This window comes from Choloepus didactylus, chromosome 18 (genome assembly GCF_015220235.1).
Source record: "Choloepus didactylus isolate mChoDid1 chromosome 18, mChoDid1.pri, whole genome shotgun sequence".
In the NCBI taxonomy this organism is placed as follows: Eukaryota; Metazoa; Chordata; class Mammalia; order Pilosa; family Megalonychidae; genus Choloepus; species Choloepus didactylus.
This window is the reverse complement of record NC_051324.1, coordinates 24,102,091-24,123,129: the sequence shown is the minus strand read 5'-3', so window position 1 is coordinate 24,123,129 and position 21,039 is coordinate 24,102,091. Positions and strand designations below refer to the sequence as shown.

Below are 21,039 nucleotides of genomic sequence, written 5' to 3'. Positions count from 1 at the left end.
TTGTCAGTTCATGTACTTCCTCTACTTAAAACCCTGCAATGACTCCACCTTCACTTGGAGTAAAAGTTAACATATTATGATGGTCTTCAAGGCCCTAATTGATCTGGCCCCTATTACCTCCTGATCTCATCTCCAACTAGTCTCCCCAACACTCAGTCTGCTCCAGACACACTGACCTCCTTGCTGCTATTTGAACACATTGCTTGTTCCTGCCTTAGGGCCTTTGCATTGGCTGTTTCCTCTGCCTGGAATACTGTTTATCTATATGGCTAATTCCCTCACCTTGTCCAAGTCTTTGCTTAAATCTCACCTTCTCAGTTAAAGCCTGCCTGACTACTCTAATTAAAATTGCAACCCACAACCTCATCCCCACTTCCTACCTCATCTGCATTCCTCTGTCTTACCTTGCTCAGTTCTTTTTTTCATAGCACTTATTTTCTACCATAGTATTTAATTTTTGAAATTATGTTTATTGTTTATTATCTGCTCTTTTCTTTAGAATGAATGCTTCTTGAGGGCAGGGACCTTGCTGTGTTTTGTTCACTACTATATCCCAAGAACTAGAACAGTGTTGGCACATAAGGTTAGCACTTTGAAAATTTTTGTTGAGCAAAAGAACAAAGCAATGAAATTTTGGAAGGAAAAAGATGAAGGAGTGGTAACTAGCAGCAGACAAGAGAAAGCTAGAACCAGCCTAATGTATACCCAGAATCCTCAAAAGACTCAGGAGGGTTGGCTGAAGCTGTTTAAAAGTTAGGTCCCTATAAAGCTTTCCCCTTTCCAAGCCACTGGGCAACTTCCCCTCTCCAACCCTAGAAACACCTTCCTTGTAGAGAGTAAGGCAGAAAGTCCCTGGACTGGAGGACACCAGTCACAGTTTAGAGAGAGAGTAGCATCCTGAAAACAGGGAGAGTATGTATACTGAATGCTGAATATGGAGACCCCATAGGTTTCCCCAACTAAACCCCAGACAGTTTCTCTCCATGCAAAAGACTGAAAGTTCTTCTCTGAGAAAACCTGACACCCCAAGACAAAAGATGTAGAGATACAGCTGCTGAGGGTTCCCCCAACAAGGGCCACCAGATGACCCCATAGGGAAGCTTAGTTAACAAGCCCCATCCACAGCCTCAGAGCTTTCAATTTACTTTTTAGTGACCCCATTCTTAAACACAAATAACCAAAGGTTACCAGACATCTGAGGAATCCTCTAATGTGAGATACAGAGACCAAAACACTGTAACAGAAAAAAGAAGAGAAACAACAGAAAGAAGAAAACTTGTAATATAATTATCATTAATATTCTCAGAGAGATAAGACACTGCATCATTGAAACATGAACAATATGCTGTAGAAAGCAAATAGTGAACAGCAAAACAAAATGCTCTTAGCAATTAAAAACATGCAGGAACAAACAAACAAAAAACATGCAGGTAGAGAAAAACCCTCAAAAGGGAAGAAGAAAAGAGAGAAAATATAGGGATTTTGAAGAGTGAATCTAGAAGATCCAAAGACAGAAGAGAAGATACAGAAGGGCAGGGCCACTACCACCTATAGGACACCTTTGTTTAAAGAGAAAAGACACCTACCCTGAGTGAATGCACTCTGTGGGCAGTTTTGGGGTTGTTCCAGTTTGCTAAAGCTGCTATTATGAAAAATACCAGAAATGGATTGGCTTTTATAAAGGGGATTTATTAGGTTACAAATTTACAGTTCTAAGGCCATAAAAGTGTCCAAACTAAGGCATCAACATGAGGATACCTTCAATGAAGAAAGGCCGATGGCATCCGGAACAGCTCTGTCAGCTGGGAAGGCATGTGGCTCATGTGTGCTGGTCTTTGCTCCTGGATTTTGGTTTCAAAATGGCTTTCTCCAAAATGTCTCTGGACTTCTGTCTCTCTTAGCTTCTCTCTTTCAGCCTCTGTGTATCCTTGCTTGTTTTCCCAGGGTGTTTCTCTCTAAGCATCTGGGGGTCCTTTCTTAGTTTTCTTGGGGCAAATGCTGGGCTTCATCTCTTAGCTTAGCATCTCCAAATGTCTTTCTGTCTGTATCTCCAAGTGTCTGAGTTTGTGTCGGCTCTTAGCTTCTCCCAGGGGCAATCTCTGGATTACATACTTTAGCTTCTCTCAAAATGTCTCTCTCAGCTTCTCTAAGCTCCTTCTCTCTGTGTGCTCTCTCAAAGGACTCCAGTGATCTAATTAAGACCCACCCGGTATGGGTGGGATCATGCCTCCATGAAATGATCTAATCAAAAGGTCTCACCTACAGTTGGGTGGGTCACATCTCCATGGAAACAACCTAATCAAAAGGTACCATGCTAATCAAAAGACTAATAAGTCTGCCCCCACAAGATTGCATTGAAGAACATGGCTTTTCAAAGAGGTGTTAAAAAAATTTTTGGAATTAGATAGTGGTGAATATACTAAAAACCACTAAATTGTACACTTTAAAATGGTATGGGATATGAATTATCTCTCAGTTAAAGAAAAAGACAGTGGAGCTATATCTTCAAAATTCTATTCCCTGGTATGCCAGTTTGAATGTATTATGACCCCCAAAATGCCATTATCTTTGATGTAATCTTGTGTGGGCAGACATATCAGTGTTGATTAGATTGTAATTCTTTAAATGTTTCCTTGGAGATGCGCCCCACCCAACTGTGGGTGATGATTCTGATTGCATAATTTCCATGGAGGTGTTACCCCACTCATTCAGGGTGGGTCTAAATTAAATCACTGGAGCCATATAAATGAGCTGACAAACAGAAGGAACTCAGTGCAGCTGAGAGTGACATTTTGAAGAAGAGCTAGAGCCAAAAGAGACACTTTGAAGAATGCACTGGAACTGAGAGAGGAGCTTCAGCTTACAGACACATTTTGGAGACGGTCTTTGAAAGCAGACTTTTGCTTCAGAGAAGCTAAGAGAGGACAAATGCCCCAAGAGGAACTGAAAATGACATTTTGAAGAGAAGCTGAAGCCTAGGGAGGAACATCCTGGGAGAAAGTCATTTTGAAACCAGAACTTGGAGCAGACGCCAGCCAAGAGTCTTCCCAGCTAACAGAGGTTTTCCGGACGCCACTGGCCATCGTCCAGTGAAGGTACCTGATTGTTGATGTGTTACCTTGGACACTTTATGGCCTTAAAACTGTAACTGTGTAACCAAATAAACCTCCTTTATAAAAGCCAATCCATTTCTGGTGTTTTGCATTCCAGCAGCCTTAGCAAACTAGAACACCTGGCAAACTAAAAATCAAGTATGAGGGTGGAATAAAAACATTTTTGGTCATGAAAGGTCTCAAAAATTTACCTTTCATGCACCTTTTCTCAGAAAATGAATTTCAGGAAGGTGGCTGAGCAACAGAGATGGAGGGGTGGAAGTGGTGGTATAGAAGACCCTAGATACAAAGAAAACTGGGATGTCTAGCAGGGATGACTTCAAGAAAAAAAAAAGACATTGGGACTAAAAAATTATCTGATATAATTGACTTTATGGGAGAGGCAAATGGAAGGGTGAGAATAATTATCAAGAAGTACAAAGAAAAGAAAACTAAACAATTATTTTTAAAAAGGTAATAATTTACTTCAGGAAAAACAAAAAGTAAAAAAGGAGCAATCAAAATACGCTACCATGCTCAGCTATGGATAATATTTGCTTAGGCAAAATCAGGTAAATGATACATGTTAATTTAATTGTAATATAACTACACTGGGAGGATGGGGATAGAGAAGTAGCAGGAATGAAGGTATAAGAGAGCTGAATCTTTATCTATCATAACAGGAAATCAATTGACAAGGTTTAAAATTGATGAATCAAAAGATACCAATATGTACATAATATTTGATACACAGAGATGTGTAAGTGCCAGAAGAAACAGCCAAAAGAGTCAAAAAAGGGCTGCCTCCGTAGGGGGGAATGGGGAGAGTGAAAAGAGAGAGAAGGGATGGGCTAGTGACTTTTTTTGTTAGAAGCCTTTTACTGTATTTGACCTTTTAAAATTACTTTGATAAGAAACATAGTATAATTTTAAAAATATTTTTTGGATTAAAGACTATTTTAACATCTACTGAAGTGAAAAAAAAAAATAAGTGCCAAAGGCACCTGAAAAATATATTTGCCTTAAGTAGAGAAAACGTTCTCATTAAACTGATTTTTAAAAACTTAATCAGAGCAGCAGTGATGTTACGTAGACAAGTAAAACCATTTTTAGTTATTTCTTTTAATCCAATTGCTACTGTTGGAAAACTTCAAAATTTAAAATCAAAAGATTTGAATATTGAGCCAGGAACAAAAAGAAAATAGTCCGGAACAACTGATGGGGGACATCCATGACCAGACAACACCGTTCACCCATCAGGAATGGGTGGAACAGCTGAGATCATGGCATAGAACTGTAAGTAAAGCTCTCCAAACTGGGGAGCTGGTGCCCCTCCCCAACTGGTATGGCAGACTGAATTGCAAAACTTTGCTGAGGGAAAAAGAAACAGTCCCTGCTGGGAGCAAGGGAATGTAGGTCAATCAAGAGCCAATTGTAGTTTAATTAATAAATTTTGACTACCAAATACAGGCTATGAGCACACATAAACATGGAGCAAGCAGGAAAGGAACCCAGAAGTTTGTACTGCAGAGAGGAGACAGGGCTGATGGAAAAAAAAAAAAAAAAAAAACCCAAAATAAATAAAAACAGAGGATTTGGGGGTCCACTGAGATCAGAATACTGGAAAAGGGCTGTGCCCCAGTTCTGGTTCTTGCCTAGTAAACTGGAGGGCTGGGGACTGGCTCTGAAAAGGGATTTCTTGCCCCCCCCCTTTTTTTCTCTCATTCTAAGTAGCTCATTAGAGAAAGCCTTAGGCATTTTCAATTGTCAGCACTGACCCAGGCAAGAGTGGAGTCAAGATAGAGAGTCAAAGGAAAAACTCAAGTATAGGAGACAATTCCCTAAAGGGCTTATCTTCCCTAAGAAAAGAGGGGAGTGGGGCCCAGCTCATGTGGTGGCCCTCCATCAGAGAACTCAGACCCCAGGGCCTGGTGGGGAGTGGGGGGGGGGGGACCAAACAGAAACAGCTTAAGCTTGGCTTCTGACACCCTGGGTCCCTGGCCAGGACAGGGTCCACTAAGAATTAAATACACTGCACCTCTTTATGCTTGTGGGGAGCTGTGGGCTGACAAGTGCCACCTGCTGGGCAAGATAGGAAAAAGCACAGAGGCCAGAGGCTTCACAAGACAGTCTCACAATCTGGTGGGTCTCACCCTCAGGGAAACCTGTTACTGAGTACAGTCTCCTCCTGAGACCTGGGCCTGTCTGGTCTGGGAAAATCTGATAGGGGTAATCAACAAAAAATTACAAATCACATTAGGAAAAATGAAGATATGGCCTGGTCAAAGGAACAAATTTACACTTCAACTGAGATACAGAAATTGAAACAACTAATTATTAATCAAACAAATCTCCTAAATCAATTCAAAAATCAAATCAAGAGTTGAAGGATGATATGGCAGAGATGAAGGATATAAAGAAGTCATTGGGCAAACATAAGGAAGAACTTGAAAGTTTGAAAAAAAACAGTTGGCAGAACCTATGGGAATGAAAGACACAATAGAAAATACACCAAAAAATGGAGACATACAATAGCAGATGAAGAAGCAGAAGAAAAGATTCATGAACTGGAGGACAGGACATCTGAAATCCTACAAACAAAATAACAGGTAGGGGGAAAGAATGGAAAAAATATGAGCAGGGTCTCAGGGAACTGAATGACAACATGAAGCACAGGAATATACATGTCATAGATGTCCCAGAAGGAGAAGAGAAGGCAAAAGGGGCAGAAAGAATAATGGGGAATGGAGGAAACAATCATTGAAAAGTTCCCATCTGTTAAGAAAGACATAAAATTACAGATCCAAGAAGTGCAGCATACCCCAAACAGAATAGATCCAAGTAGACCAATTCCAAGACACTTAATAATCAGATTATCAAATGTCAAAGACAGAGAGAATTCTGAAAGCAGCAAGAGAAAAGTGATCCATCACTTACAAATGAAGCTCGATAAGACTATGCACGGATTTCTCAGTAGAAACCATGGGGACGAGAAGGCAATGGTATGATTATTTCAGATACTGAAAAAGAAAAACTGTCAACCAAGAATTCCATATTCAGCAAAATTGTCCTTCAAAAATGAGGGGGAGTTTAGAATATTTTCAGACAAACAGACACTGAGAGAATTTGTGAACAAGATACCTGCGCTACAAGACATACTAAAGGGAACACTACAGGCAGATAGGAAAAGACAGGAGAGAGAGGTTTGGAGAAACATGTAGAAATGAAGACTATCAGTAAGGGTAAAAAGAGAGAGAGAGGGAAAAAACAAAAAAAGTAAGATATGATATATAAAATCCAAAAGACAAAATGGTAGACAGTAGACATTATGTTGAGGGAAGTTAGCCAGAAACAAAAAGACGGATACTGTATGGTCTCCCTAATATGGACTAACATTGATGAGCAAAATTTGAGAGTTGAGAACACAGGTTATCAGCAGATAGAAAGAGATTAGAGATTGGGCATTTGATGCTGAAGGAGTCCAGAAGGTTCAACAGGATTGATTGTATATATCCAGAAATGGCCAGCACAAAACTGTATAATGGTTACACAATACTATAAGTACTCTGAACAAAGATGAGTGTCAGTATGGTTGAAAGAGGAAGGCTAGGGGCATGTAGGATACCAGAAGGAAAGATAGAAGATAAAAACTGGGATTGTATAACTTACAGAAACCTAGAGTAGTCAATGATGGTGATTAAACAAACAAATATAAGAATGTTTTCAAAATGAGGGAGAGCAAGGTGTTGAAAATTTGTTAATACAGGGGAAAAATATACTCAATGCAAACTAGAGTCTATAGTTAAATGTTAACATTGAAAGATGCTTCCATTAATTGTAACACAGGCAATATGACAAAGCTAAATGTCTGTAAGAGTGGGATATAAGGGAGTGATATGGGATTCCTGGTGGTGGTTATGTTGCCTGACTTTTTCATTGTATTTTATTTTTATTTTTCTTCTATCTTCTGCATTTTTATTCTTCATTTTTTCTCTCCTTTTCTTCTTTCTTTGGGAAGAGATGGAAACGTCCTCATATAGATTGTGGTGGTGAATGCATAATTATGTGATTATACTGGAAATCATTGATTGTTTACTTAGGGTGGATTCTATAGTGTGTGAATAAAACTGTTAAAAAAATAGAGAGATACAAGTGCTGGAGAAAATGTGGAGAGAGGGATGTACCTCTTCCCTGTTGGTAGGGATGTAAAATGGCACAGCCCAGCTGAAGGGCAGTGTGGTGGTGCCACAGTAAGCTAACTATGGGGTTGCCATATGGTCCTGCAACCCTGTTATTGGGTATATATTTGGAAGAACTGAGAGCAGGGACATGAGTGGACATTGAGCATTGATGTTTATGGCTGCCATATTCATGATTCGCAATGGATGGAGGTGGCCTAAAGGTACATCGACTCATAAATGGAATGGTGAAATGTGGTATATACATACAATGGAATACCAAGTGGTGGCAAGAAGAAATGAAGTTGTGAAGTATGCTCCTAGGTGAATGGACCTTGAGGACAGTAGGTTGAATGAAATAAGCCAGAATCAAAAAGACAAACATTATAATGCCTCACTAATATGGACTAACTATAAAGCACAAACTCTGAGAATTGAATCTGAGCGCATAGGTTATCAGGGGAAGGCTTACGGTAAAGGTTGCTAGATTGTAAGCTCTTACAGTGGTCACATCTATTCATGAGTTGTAATGGTTATCTCTAAGTTCTGAGATGCTGAGCTGGTTGGTCCCTGTAACTTCAGGTATCTGTGTGATACCTGAGACTCAGAGCCAGAGTTCAGCAGCAATGAATGTCAGCATTACCCCATACAGCAAATGTTTAAAAAGCTGAAAAAGACATCAGACTTCAATTAGAGATATGAATGAAGTGGACTTGATTAGAACTAAGGTAAACCAGACTAAAGGGAAAAGGATAATACTGTGTTTTGAAACCTCAACTTCTGTATGAGACCAAAGGAAAAGATGTTTATTTGGTGCAAAATCTATACTTTCTGTAGCACACTATATAATTTAACTTGTATGGTCCATTTATTCAAACACCATAATTACGTGGAAACTTGAGTAGGGAGCAAGATCTGGTTGGTTTGTACAGGGTAGCATGAAACCCTGATACATCCCAGAGTAATCTGGGCAGCGAATAAAAAGTATTTGCAAAGCCCCCCTGAGGTACTGGGGAAAATGTGGAAACATTAAACTTCCCCACCTAGGGAATTCCTGATTTTCGCAAGCACTGGGGAATACCATTATAGTAGGCCAAGTCCCTGATCTTGGGGCTTGCCTTTATGAAGCTCGTTACTGCAAAGAAGAGGCTAAGCCTACTTATAATGGTGCCTATGACTCTTCCCCAGAGAACCTCTTTTCTTGCTCAGATGTGACCTGTCTCTCTCTAAGCCCACTCGGCAGGTAAACTCACTGCCCTTCCTCCTACGTCCTATGTGAGACATGACTCCCAGGGGTATAAATCTCCCTGGCAATGTGGGACAAGACTCCCAGGATGAGCCTGGACCCAGCTTCATGGGATTGAGAAAAGCCTTCCTGACCAAAAGGGGGGAGAGAAATTAAACAAACTAAAATTTCAGTGGCTGAGAGATCTCAAATGGAGTTGAGAGGTCATTCTGGAGGTTATTATTATGCATTACATAGATATCTCTTTTTAGTTTTTAGTGTACTAGAATAGCTAGAAAGAAATACCTGAAACTGTTGAACTACAATCCAGTATCTTTGATTCTTAAAGGTGACTGTATAACTACATAGCTTATATGGTGTGACTGTGTGATTGTGAAAACCTTATGGTTCACACTCCCTTTATCCAGTGTATGGACAAATGAGTAGAAAAAAGGGGGACAAAAAGTAATTGAATAATGGGGGAGGGGAGTATGAGATGTTTTGGGTGTTCTTTTTTACTTCTATTTTCATTTTTATTCTTATTCTTATTTTTTGGAGTAATGAAAATGTTCAAAAATTGATTGTGGTGATGAATGCACAACTATGTGATGATACTGTGAACAATTCATTGTACACTTTTGGATGACTGTATGGTATGTGAATACATCTCAATAAAATTGCATGAAAAAAGATTTGAACATTGTATAAAGCAGTTAGGAACAATGATAACCTTGGTTCCTTGGTATAATGGAAAGCCTGGCCTCTTTAAGACCCCCACCCCTGATGCTCGGATAATGACAGCTAATGAATATTAAGCATTTACTTTTTGTCAGGCACTGTGCTAAGCTTTTATACACAGTATGTGATAATATATATATTATATATGCTATATATATTATATAATATATATAATATATATATTGTATTAATCCTTATAGCAGTCCTATGAAGTAGGTATCATTATTATCCCTGTTTTACAGATAAGAAAACTGAGTCTCAGAGAGGTTGGTAATTTGCCCAAGGTCACACACATTCTAAGTAGGGAATGGAGACTCAAAAAAAGCCTTGTCATGGAAGTGGTTAGATACAGTAGACATAGGAAGAGGCTCCAGGAGGGGAAGCATCTTAAGCATAAATAGCGGTGGTGCCCTGATGTTTGAATTAATGACTTTATTATGAAAGTGAAAAATTCAGTGCTAAGAAACAGGAAGAGAAGTACTGATTTAATTTTCTTTTTTTTCTTTTTTTCTTTTGTTCTCCTGTATAACTTGGAACTGAGAACAGTAGTCTGCATGTATGGGAAATGTCTTAAGCATCTAGGCTCCAGGTCTTTGCCACCCCCAAAATAGCCTATTATATCCTTACCCCAGAATAGTGCATGATAGTGAGTCCTTGTATAATATCTTAACTAAAAGTGCCCTTTAAGAGGTTCTCACCAATTCTAAAGCTGAATTGATGGTTCCTTCTTCAGAGCCTGAAATCTATGAGCAACCTGTGAATGTCACACTCTGGGATCTCCATTAAACCCAGGTCTAGCTGAGATGACCAGCTTTTTTTCCCTACAAGTAAAAGCCAACAAGCCATGGAAGGGGGCTCCTTCCATGACTACAAAGTCCAAGATGCAGAGAACTGGAATCCAGGGCAATGTCAGTATCCAAAGGGTCCAAATTAACAGGACAGAGCAATGTTCTTGATGTCTTGTCCGTTTCACTCTGGTCCATTTAAAAGAAGCAGGTATGCCCTCAGAGTTGCAATTTGACTCAGTGCTGTGTTGCTATCTGTCATTTCTGGGTAGTTGGTAGAATCTTGTTAAAGGTTGCAGTCAGGTCTCAGCTGTGTAGTGGGGAGTGCAGGAAAGAGTCTGTCCACTTTGGGGAATAAGAGGGGCAGAGAGCACCACCATGGTGATGGTAGTGGCAATTAGGGAAAGATCTCCCCAGAAGGTGAACCTTGAGGACAAGAAATTATTGGGGCTGTGAGTCCAGCCATCCTTCCCCCAGTGGTGCGGCATATCTCTTAGAGGAAAATGGTGTTTTTTTTATTGAGGAAGCCCAAGTTGGGTTTCTTTATAGATGGTGATGGCATTGACGCTCTGGCTGCTTTGGCAGAGGAGAAGCCCCGGGGCCCCTACAGGGTAAGTGGAGGGCCTGGGGAGTTCCTGCTGAGACCAGTGTTCATGGACTCATAGACCCTTGAATTTAGGCTTGGGGAGGAAGTATGGCCTTTTGGCACACACATGTTCTAAACACCAAAGTGATTCTGGTCACACTTTCAATGTGGGGATGGCTTCTCTTGCCTTTAGAGCTGAGAACATTTCCCTGTGAACAGCTATCCAAACCCCCTGGGAGGGGTCATGGTAGAGGCATGGGGCACCCTACAGAAAGACTAGGTGTGGCTGGCAGCAAAGGTCCAAAGTGTAGTGGGGAGCATGGATCCTTGAGAAGATGGTCAAGTTGTGAGTCTCCAGATAGAAGAGGCTAACTATTAGAGGTTACCCTAGGCGGAAGTGAGAGGGGGTGGTGGGCTACTGATGTGCTACTGTGTGCACAGCTGTCTGGGAGTGATCACAGGAGTCCCTGGGTCCCCAGAAGGAAGAATATCAGCAGCATTCGCACGCAATGCATAGTCTTGTGAAACCAGCCCTGTTAAACAAAGCGCCCAATGCTCCCACATAGATGACTGCCTCAACCTGAAGGCAGGTCTCACAATATAAAATGCCCCTTTCTATAACTGTACTATGATGCAGTGGAGTATCCTAAGAAAATGTGGGTATATCACTAGTCCAATTTTACCTTCTTTGCAAAATAATTAGTTTGGAAGGCCTGGGGAGTTAGGAGCTATTGTACTTCCCAGGCAGAACCTACAGATATTGTTGGTGGCATTTCATGCTGGGTGAAGTTGTTGAATACGGGCCTGGGTAAACTCTGGGTAAACTTTGAGCAGCAGTTTGACCTTCCAGATGACTCCTCTACTTCTGGTAATAGAAAGTTGTCCCAAAGAGTTCCCATCCCCTCCCCTAAAGAGGGAGCTTAGAATTTCCTAATACAATTGCATCTGAAGGAGAAAGGATGGTGAGGAATCTGGGCAGCCTATGAAATTTCTTGATGGCTGCAACAAAGTAGTGGTGGGGAAGGGAGCCTTTGACCTATGGGCTTCCTGCTGAGTGTGGCTCTGTTAACTGCAGTTGGAATTCCTGCCACCTGAGAGCACTGTTGGAATGTAGAAAATGGTCGGCACTTTGGTGGTAAAGCTGCTCAGGAAACAGCCAGGTTAATTCAAAGTGGGGGCAAGTAGAGAAAAATTCGTGTCTCGAAATAATGGAGTTGTATATGACGGCAGGAGGCAGTTTTGTTAAGCAATTTGGAGGTGGAGCCTGAAGCGATTTCCCTGAAGCACTGGCAAAATGCCACAGAAGATGCCTTTGGCCTGTCCTGAGGCTACAGATGGGGTTATTAAGGGCTGAGTCAACTTCAACAGAAATTGCAATGTGGAGATCAGCGGGGCATGCCCTCACATCTCCGTCCTCCCACCTGTCAGAGGGGCTGGATTGGACACCGGTGGGTGCCTGATTCCTTGCCCAAGGGGAGCATCAGTCTGAGAGGACACAGGGACCCTAGCAGCAGGATCTGGCTCTGGACCAAGGGTCTGGCAGGTTAGGTGAAGACCAGAGTGGAGTAGGAGCTCAGGGAGAGTGTCAATTAGACAGACTGGTCATACATGGAGGGGGGCTGCTGGGGTTCATGGTGGGGTTAAATCCACTCCAAAGGGAAGAACATCAGCTAGGTGGTGGGCTGGGCCTGGGGGTTAGACAGGCCATGGGCACTGACGTAGAAACATTTCTTTTGGATTTTTAAGTGCTCAGTGAACAAGTATACGATTCTTTTAATTAACAAACTTTTATTCATCTTTTTTGTTGTTATTGCTCATATCATTTCCCTTGAATAACACCTTAGAAGAAGTTATGCCTGTAACCCCTATGAATCCAGAAGTTTCCAGGAATCAATCCAGAGCCATGGGGCTACAGTGGAAGCCCCATTCCAAACAGGAATTCTAATCTTAACTCACATCACTCATGGTCCACATTAACTCTTATTAACTTTTATTTGAATCTCATGTTCTCTCCTAATCTCCAGCATTCCCAAACTTCTGGGGGTATCTTGCCTTCCTAGGCTGGAAGAACTCTCTCTCATTCATCCACCCCAACCCTGCCTCACTGCTTCCCTACCCCAACCTCATGCTTCTGTGACCACATGCACCCTGAGGAGTGTGGCTGTCTGCCCCTGAGTTGCCTTTTCCTTCCTCCTATCCTAGGACTCCCTCTGGTTCTGTGCCTCTTGACCTAATGTACATACCACAGAAGCCTAGAAACCCTTCTGACATGGGATAGAGTCTCTGAAGAGAAAGGGGGTCAGCGGAGACATTAAGGGAGAATCTCTACAGTGATTTTCCCAATTGAAGACTGGTTTTTCATAAGTAACAAAAAAGAAACCAACTTAAATTTATCCCTTACCGGTCCACTCACATACACAGCCCGAGGACTCTGCGAAAGAATACACATCAGTGGAAGAACATGCGCTCATATATGTATATTTACACTCATATACGTGGCCAATTCTCTGTGGCCTAAGAGCTTGCCTTTTCCAAACTGGGAACCTCCTTGCTCTCCATTCTTGCTGATTCTCCTTTTCCAAATAGGCTACAATTCTAGTTTGTGTAGACTCATGATCTATTATTTTCTTCCATATAAAGGATAATAATAGCCTTTTTGCTTAATGTAATCGCTCCCAATCCTCACCGCAATCCCTTTTCACTTTTGTTTTTTAATGAATAATGCACATGTAGTCTATAAGTGGAAGAGAAATGTGCTTTGAATTTTCATATGTGTGGCATAGATATTCACTTTGGGGAATGCAGTAGGTTATAGACAATGTCCTGCTTTTTAGAAGACATGATCAGAATTATTTTCTCCTACAAACTGAATTTATGAACCATTTGCTTTATCCACCCCTCCCCCCCCAAAAAAAATCTCTGAATTGTAACTGTGGTATATTGCCGTTGGTATAGATTTAAATCATATATAAGTGGAAATTTACCTCTGATATATCCATCAATGAGCTTTAAATTAACTTCCACATGGCTAGCAGTTGGATCAAAGGTGCAGATATTCTCCACTAATTGTCTGTTAATATGCTGTGAACAAAGAACAGAAGAAAGGTTATGGTGTCACCAGCAAGTGGAAGTATGGTGTCTAATTTGCCACTTTACATAAATGCATTTATAAAAATTTTAAAACAGGCAAAACCAATCTATGGTATTAGAAATCAGGATTGTAGTTCTGATTGTACTCAGGATTGGTGTGCGTGTGTGTTGAGGGGGGAGTGTGATTGAGAGAAGGCTTTGGGGATGTTGCTAATGTATTGTTTCTTGATCTAGGTGCTGCTTACATGGATGTGTTCATTGTGTGAAAATTCTAGGATTTGTACACTTATGATTTGTGCAATTATGATTTGTACATTTAAATTTGTATAGGTTATTCTTCAAGAAAAAGAGTACTTAAAAAAACTTACCAGTTTATACTTAGCCCAATCCTCAAATAATTCCAACTCTGGATGAAAGAACAAGATAACCCCCATCAGAATGTCATGCACTAGGTGTGTGTTGGCTTCCAAGTCCTGGAACTGGCCAGTTAAGTCTTCAGGAGGTTTTGGCTCTTCTACAGGATCACAGGCATAGAGCAACAGCGACACAAAATCCTTGGAGTCAAGCAACTGGATGCTTTTCTGCAGCTCCTGCAGCATGACTCGGAAGAAAATAATTCCTGCCCGCTGGACTTCCCCTACATTTTCAATCTCTGGAATAACAGAGCGGCATCTCACATTGTTGTTCAGTCATTTACATTACTTTTTCTTAGGATTCTGAGCATCTTACAGCAAACACTTTTTTTTTCAGCACAAAAAAAGACCATAGTTTATAGTTTTAAACAATCTTATTTTCTCTAGTCGTGAAATTAAAAGGTGGAAAATAAAATTATACCAGGTAAAGTTTGCAGGAAGAAGCTTTGAGGAAAGCAGAAAACTTAGGTTTTAAAGTTAGACCTCAGTTTGAATATCCACTTTCCCCCTAATGCTGAATACCCATTTCTCCCCTTATTGGTTCTGATGTCCCTCTAAACCACCTTTTCTGTGAGAATGGGGCTGATTCTATTTCCCTGGTGAGCAGTGGAAATTAAATGAGATTCTGTATGTACAAATGCCCAGTCTCAGGCCTGACACATAGTCAATGCCCAAGAAACATGAATTTTCTGCTTTCTTCTTATCTCACCCTATGCAATGACTGGAAACCTTTCAGATTAATCCCACATACTATTATTTTTTATAATTCTATTCACTTCATTCTAGGTAGCTAAAGGTTTCCAAGCCGCCTTTTCACCCTCCTCCCCAAGCTGGTTTTGTGCTAAGTGTAGCCTAGTGGATTTGGAATCAAAAGAACCGGGTTCTGGTCTTGGCTCTGCCTCTAGTTTGCTTTTGGACTTTGGATAACTCACTTTATTTTTAAGGGCTTTAGCTTCTTTATCTGTAAAATGAAATGCCTGGACCAATTAATGCCATGTAATATATTGAAAAGAGCATGGTCTTTGGAGTTACCCAAACTTGGGTTCAAATCCTACCTTCACTACTTAGGTACATTGCAACAATTCATTTTAGAAAATGTATCCTTCATCACACTGTCTATGAATTCCCCCAAACCATTAAACCCACAAATCCAGAATGTTGTCCCATTCATAATACCTAAGACATATTTTTTCTTGATCTCTCCAGAGAATTCGCCCAGTATTTCATAGCAGGCAGCTTGTACCACCTTCATCATTTTCTGTAGATCTTTATATTCTTGATACAATAACATCCTATTCTGGCCAATGTTAAAATCGAGGACTCCCAGAGCCTTTCCTGTTCTCTCACGAAGTGGAATTACTATGTGGGTTTCTCCACAGGCAGAGGCCAAAATAACTTCTGAACTGTCCACACACTTAAAGAGGAAATCTCTGAAACCAAAACCAAATAAGCATAATGTTTACAACATTCCACCCAAACATACTGAATCACTCTCTTGTGCCTACTAACTCTCCAACCAAACCAGCCTTTTTTTGCTGTTTCACTGCCTGGAACCCTCCACTTCTTGATTTCTCCCTCAGTTTACTCAAGTCCCTCAGTTTACTCTGCTCAAATGTCATCTTCTCCAAGAAGGCTCCCCTGACCATCCAATCTAAAGTGGCAGCACCAAATCACTCTCCATCAAGATACCCTGCTTTATTGTCTTTGCTATGTTTATATTTATCTGAAGGTGTTCATTTTCTGTTTACTTGTTGCCCAATGCATATTGGTTGAATGCAAGAAGTAATGGTAGATATGTTAGGTTGGGTTTCCTAAAAAGCAGAGGCTGAGATAGGGATGCTTGTATAAGTAATTTATTAAGGGAGTGCTCCTGGGCAAAACCTGTAGGGGATTGAGGGAAGGGGGAGAAGCCAAGCAAGAACGTGATATCTGGTCTCAGCTTGATGCTATGGGAAGCTCTGGAAGGTAAACTGTGCCAAAGAATCTTTCTCACCTTGAGGCCAGAGATTGGGGCTTTTGAATTCTAGCACTGGTTAGTCATTAGCTCTAAGCTACTCTGGTTGTGTGTATGAGAGTGTGTGTGTGTGTGTGTGTGTGTGTGTGTGTATGTGTGTGTGTGTCTACATAACTCCCAGGCATTTGCTAGTGAGGGGCTCTAATTGCTCAAAGGCATTTTCCAAAGGAAATTATTGAACCCTCAGCGACTGGCAAAAGAGATATCTGGTATCTGGGCAGGATACTGACAGCATCTGCTTCAGTGAGGGAACTGAGATTTTCATAGAAATATACTAGCTGCTTCTTTCTCTAGTGAGGCATAGACATGTCTCTTTTAATCTCTTTACTCCTTTTTCTCATCTATATTGACATCAAGATGCCATTCCTTTGTGATATTTATTAAAATGTTGATGTTTTACATAGCCTCAAAAAGCATATTTACAGTTCATATCAATCTTATAATGATAGGTAATATCATACTTTGTTATTCTCACCCTTCCATGCTGCCCACCCACCACTTGTGTCTTTATAACCATGGTAATCATGCGTTACAATCAACTTTCCATACATACTAAGAAAGTCAATAGAGTTCCTCAAAAAACACCTGCTCTAAGTTACACAATGGAATCCAAGGTTGAGTCTGGGTGTTACAGGGACTCCCGTAAAACTCTTGACCAGCACAAGGAATAGTTATGTGGAAAAGAGCTTGAAACTCAATGAGCAATTTAGGGCAAAGCCAAACTAAAATTTAATTAACTTAATTGACTTACATGTCAAATTAGTCTACTAGTCTGAGGCAAGGTTACTACTTCCTCAACAATCCTGACCTCTTAGGAAGCAGTCAATCTCTTCTGCAATAAATATGTTATCAGTCTAGATCTGCTTTGCATCTGTCCACAGTTTAGTAGTGTCCCTTGGATTCTACAGGGGAGAGTCATTTCAAGTCCTTATTAAAGACAACATTCTCTGCTCCTCCCCACCTTTGTCCTTTGCCTGTCTTCTTGAAATACAAAAACACACATTCACAGGCTGGCTAACATTAACAGATGAGCTCTGATAAGTGATGGGAGTGTATTATTCATAATCATTTTGGGTTTTTGTTGAATTCCATGTTTACAAGAAAATCATAGAAAATGAAAATGGTCATGCTTTAAAAAAACACAATTTTAATATAAAAGACCAATGGAATTTGTTTTTAAAAAGAATTTCAGGATAAAGAAGCTAATATGCCCCACAAAGATGAATGTCTATGGGATTTTTTTTAACCCAATCAGAATGAGAATCAGTGTATTCTAATAAGACACAGAAGTTGTGTCTCTCCAATCTATCATTGTAGCAAGGAATGTGTTCTGGCAGTCAAACAAAACAGATGTCTCATACCTGAAGATGCATGACTTCCTGAAGATGGTAGGGGGATTTGTGTGGATTTTTGTTAGACCCAGGAAGCCTGTAACCATCATATTGCGTAAAACATAGTCTGAATCCTTGAAAACAGGAAGAGATTTCATTGTAGAGAGGATTAGTTAGACCTCATGTTCTCAGTAAAGCTTTGAGGGACATATAAGTAGAAAAAATTTAAAAGAATTTAGATGACCTCCAGTTTTTAGAATAGTGACATTTTACTTAATGCCATTAAGGAACAGGGTGTTCCACAAAAAGAAAATTTCAAAAAATAACACTGCTTAAAATGCACAAACTTATTTTTATAATTGTGATAAAATAATACATTTATATTATTTTTGTGATGTTAAAGTGCATTGTAGAAAACTTGGAAAAATATGGAAAAGCCCAAAGAAAAAAGCACAATAAAAAAGAATCTCCACTGAGGCTTTTGTCCTCACCACTTCACCAAAACTGCTACAGTGCAGGTTATTAGTGACTCTCATTTTATAGTCCATTAGTGATTCCCTGGTTCTCATTTTACTCTACCTCTCGGCAGCATTCAATTCAGTGAACAACTCTCTTCTTGATAAACTTTCTTTACTTGACTTTTGGGATACCACTTTCTTCTGGTTCCCTTCCTACCTCACTGAACACTCCTCATTCTCCTTGCTGCTACTTCTTTATCTCACTCGCTTCTAAGGTTTTTAAACTGTAGGTTATAACCTACATGTGGGTTGTAAAAATATTTTGTCTTGACCAATTTTTTTTTTTTTGGTAAAGACTAGTTTATTTACAAGTAATATTAACATATTCTGTAAAATCCACTAAACTGTAGGAATAGGAGAAGTAAAGTGGGGTGTTTATGCCTCTCCACTTTAAAAAAATAATTCTTTGATTGAAAGGGAAATCATGAAAGTAGGATTCATAGGGTCCTAAAGGTTAATGCTAAACAGTGGTGTTTGGAAGATGAACTGCTTTGTAATCTGAAACTTTCTCAGATTTCTCCACTCTAGGACCTCAAGTGTTCTACCAAGCTCCTTAGATGAAAAATGTTTAAACAGAGTATCTGGCAATCTGAAAAGATTATCCCACATTGGCAAATGGGTTTCTAGCTTCCTTCCCAATTTATTTCTTCCACGGTTTGTTACTGGGTGTTATATATATACTAGACTGATTTGATTTTTTAAAATCTCACCCTGACTGCATTTTTAGGTTTAAATCTTATGGTCAAAACCAAACAATTCCTCTCCTGTTTTTTTTTCCAAAAAATTATCTAAATTGACCATTTCTGCTGTTAGACCAGAAACATAATATGGAAGACAAAGGACACATAATATGCCTACACATAAGTTTGTTTTTCTGTTGATTTTAGTTGGGCCAAGAGACTATAAATTTCCTAGGACACCATTCAGAGAAAATGCAGCAATTGTATCTTTTCCCTTATTTTCTGCCTTCTGCTACTGGCCTGTTATTTTTCTCCCCTTACCCTTCCAATATCTTTTCCTTCTTATCTTTCTCATTGCACATTAATTATCTTTAGTATTTATCCATCTCTTTCTTTTTTCTCTTTTGTCAAACATTTTTTTTGTGAAAGAATGAAGTAAAACAGAATAGAAAATATCAGAAAATGTCACGTAGTAAAAGTAGATACTGTTTTGTAAAACTTCTGTTTCAAATGGCTGTGTGTGTGTGAGTGTAATGGGGTCAGGATGTAAATGTTTTTCATACTGTGGGTCACAGTCAATAGAATTTTGAGCCACAATGATTCCAAACATTTTGAGTGCCCCAGGACTCAATCCTCAGACTTCTTTTTCTATTCTCACTCTTTCTAGTCTCATGATTTTTAAAATACCATTTATTTACCAGCTCATATACCCAAATACCTGTTCATTATCTCCACTTAGATGTCTAACAGACATTTCAAATTAGTTTGAAAAATATTTGTCAATTTAGTAAGTAAAAAGTTATCTTTTACTTAACTATGTAGTTATTTCATTATGAGGAAAACTGAATAGACTGCTGATGTCCTTTGCACATTTTACTTTTGGAAAGTTTGCTTTTTTGTCTCATTGAAATGTATAACGGTGTTGCCAGATATGTGGCAATTCCCCCCTCCCCCGCTTGTCATAAGAAATTTAATTTTATTTATAGTTTTTGATGTAAGACAGTTCTACATTTTTATGTAGTCAATGTATCAATCTTCCCTTGATTGTTTCAACCCTTGGTGTGGGTGTAGCAATCCTTCCCCAGTACATTGTCAATTCCCTCTCAATCCCTCATTTTCTTAGCAGTTTTCATGCATTTATTCTTCCTCCAGATGAAGATTAGAACCATGTGGTTAAGTTTTAGAAAATCAAGTTGGGAATTTTCTTAAACTTGGAAAGAATTTTCAGAAAAAATTATATGTTTAAAAAATGATCTTGTCACCCAGGGGAGTGAATCTCCCTGGCAACGTGGAATATGACTCCCGGGGAGGAATGTAGACCCGGCATCGTGGGACGGAGAACATCTTCTTGACCAAAAGGGGGATGTGAAAGGAAATGAAATAAGCTTCAGTGGCAGAGAGATTCCAAAACGAGCCGAGAGGTCACTCTGGTGGGTACTCTTACGCACACTTTAGACAACCCTTTTTAGGTTCTAAAGAATTGGGGTAGCTGGTGGTGGATACCTGAAACTATCAAACTACAACCCAGAACCCATGAATCTCGAAGACAGATGTATAAAAATGTAGCTTATGAGGGGTGACAATGGGATTGGGAAAGCCATAAGGACCACACTCCACTTTGTCTAGTTTATGGATGGATGAGTAGAAAAATAGGGGAAGGAAACAAACAGACAAAGGTACCCAGTGTTCTTTTTTACTTCAATTGCTCTTTTTCACTCTAATTATTATTCTTGTTATTTTTGTGTGTGTGCTAATGAAGGTGTCAGGGATTGATTTAGGTGATGAATGTACAACTATGTAATGGTACTGTAAACAATCGAAAGTACGATTTGTTCTGTATGACTGCGTGGTATGTGAATATATCTCAATAAAATGATTAAAAAAATGATCTTGTGAAAAAAATTATGACTTTCTAATTTATAAAAACATTTTATGTCCTTTAGTAAAGTTATATCGTTTGCTTTATGCAAAGCCTAAGGGTAATGGGGTGAAGTGAGAAGAATGTTTAGGATAGAGTAACAGAATTTTTGAAGGCCATAAGATAGGGGAAAAATGTGCTTTATATTATTTATGGTGGGCTGTGAAATATTAATTGCAATATTGTATTTTTCCTCCTCCTGGTAGTCTCCCTCTTCTCTTGTCTTTCAAGCAGAAAGTCTATACCTGTTCATTGCTTTAGAAAGATGGAACGCAGAAATAGCTGGCTAATCTCTGGCTTTTATTTTTTCAAAAGCCTATGTTGATAAGGTTTAAGATAGCAAACCAGGCACATGGGTTAGCTACTTGTCTCTTTCAAGACCTCAGGGAAATAAAACTTGAGGTCTTGATTTCCTTGCTGGCTGTCAGCTGGGGACCACCTTTAGCTCCTAGAGATTGCTCTCTGTTCTTT

The 21,039-nt window shown here is 39.7% G+C and overlaps 1 protein-coding gene across 1 annotated transcript in view; it reads right to left on the bottom strand.

The window, feature by feature from the left end:
• Window positions 1–21,039, bottom strand: part of EFCAB5 (EF-hand calcium binding domain 5) — a 183,750-nt gene that overhangs the window by 5,534 nt on the left and 157,177 nt on the right. The window contains 4 exon segments of the mRNA XM_037808987.1: window positions 13,589–13,685; window positions 14,063–14,346; window positions 15,284–15,537; window positions 17,483–17,586. Of these exon segments, the coding sequence (XP_037664915.1) occupies window positions 13,589–13,685; window positions 14,063–14,346; window positions 15,284–15,537; window positions 17,483–17,586 (739 nt within the window).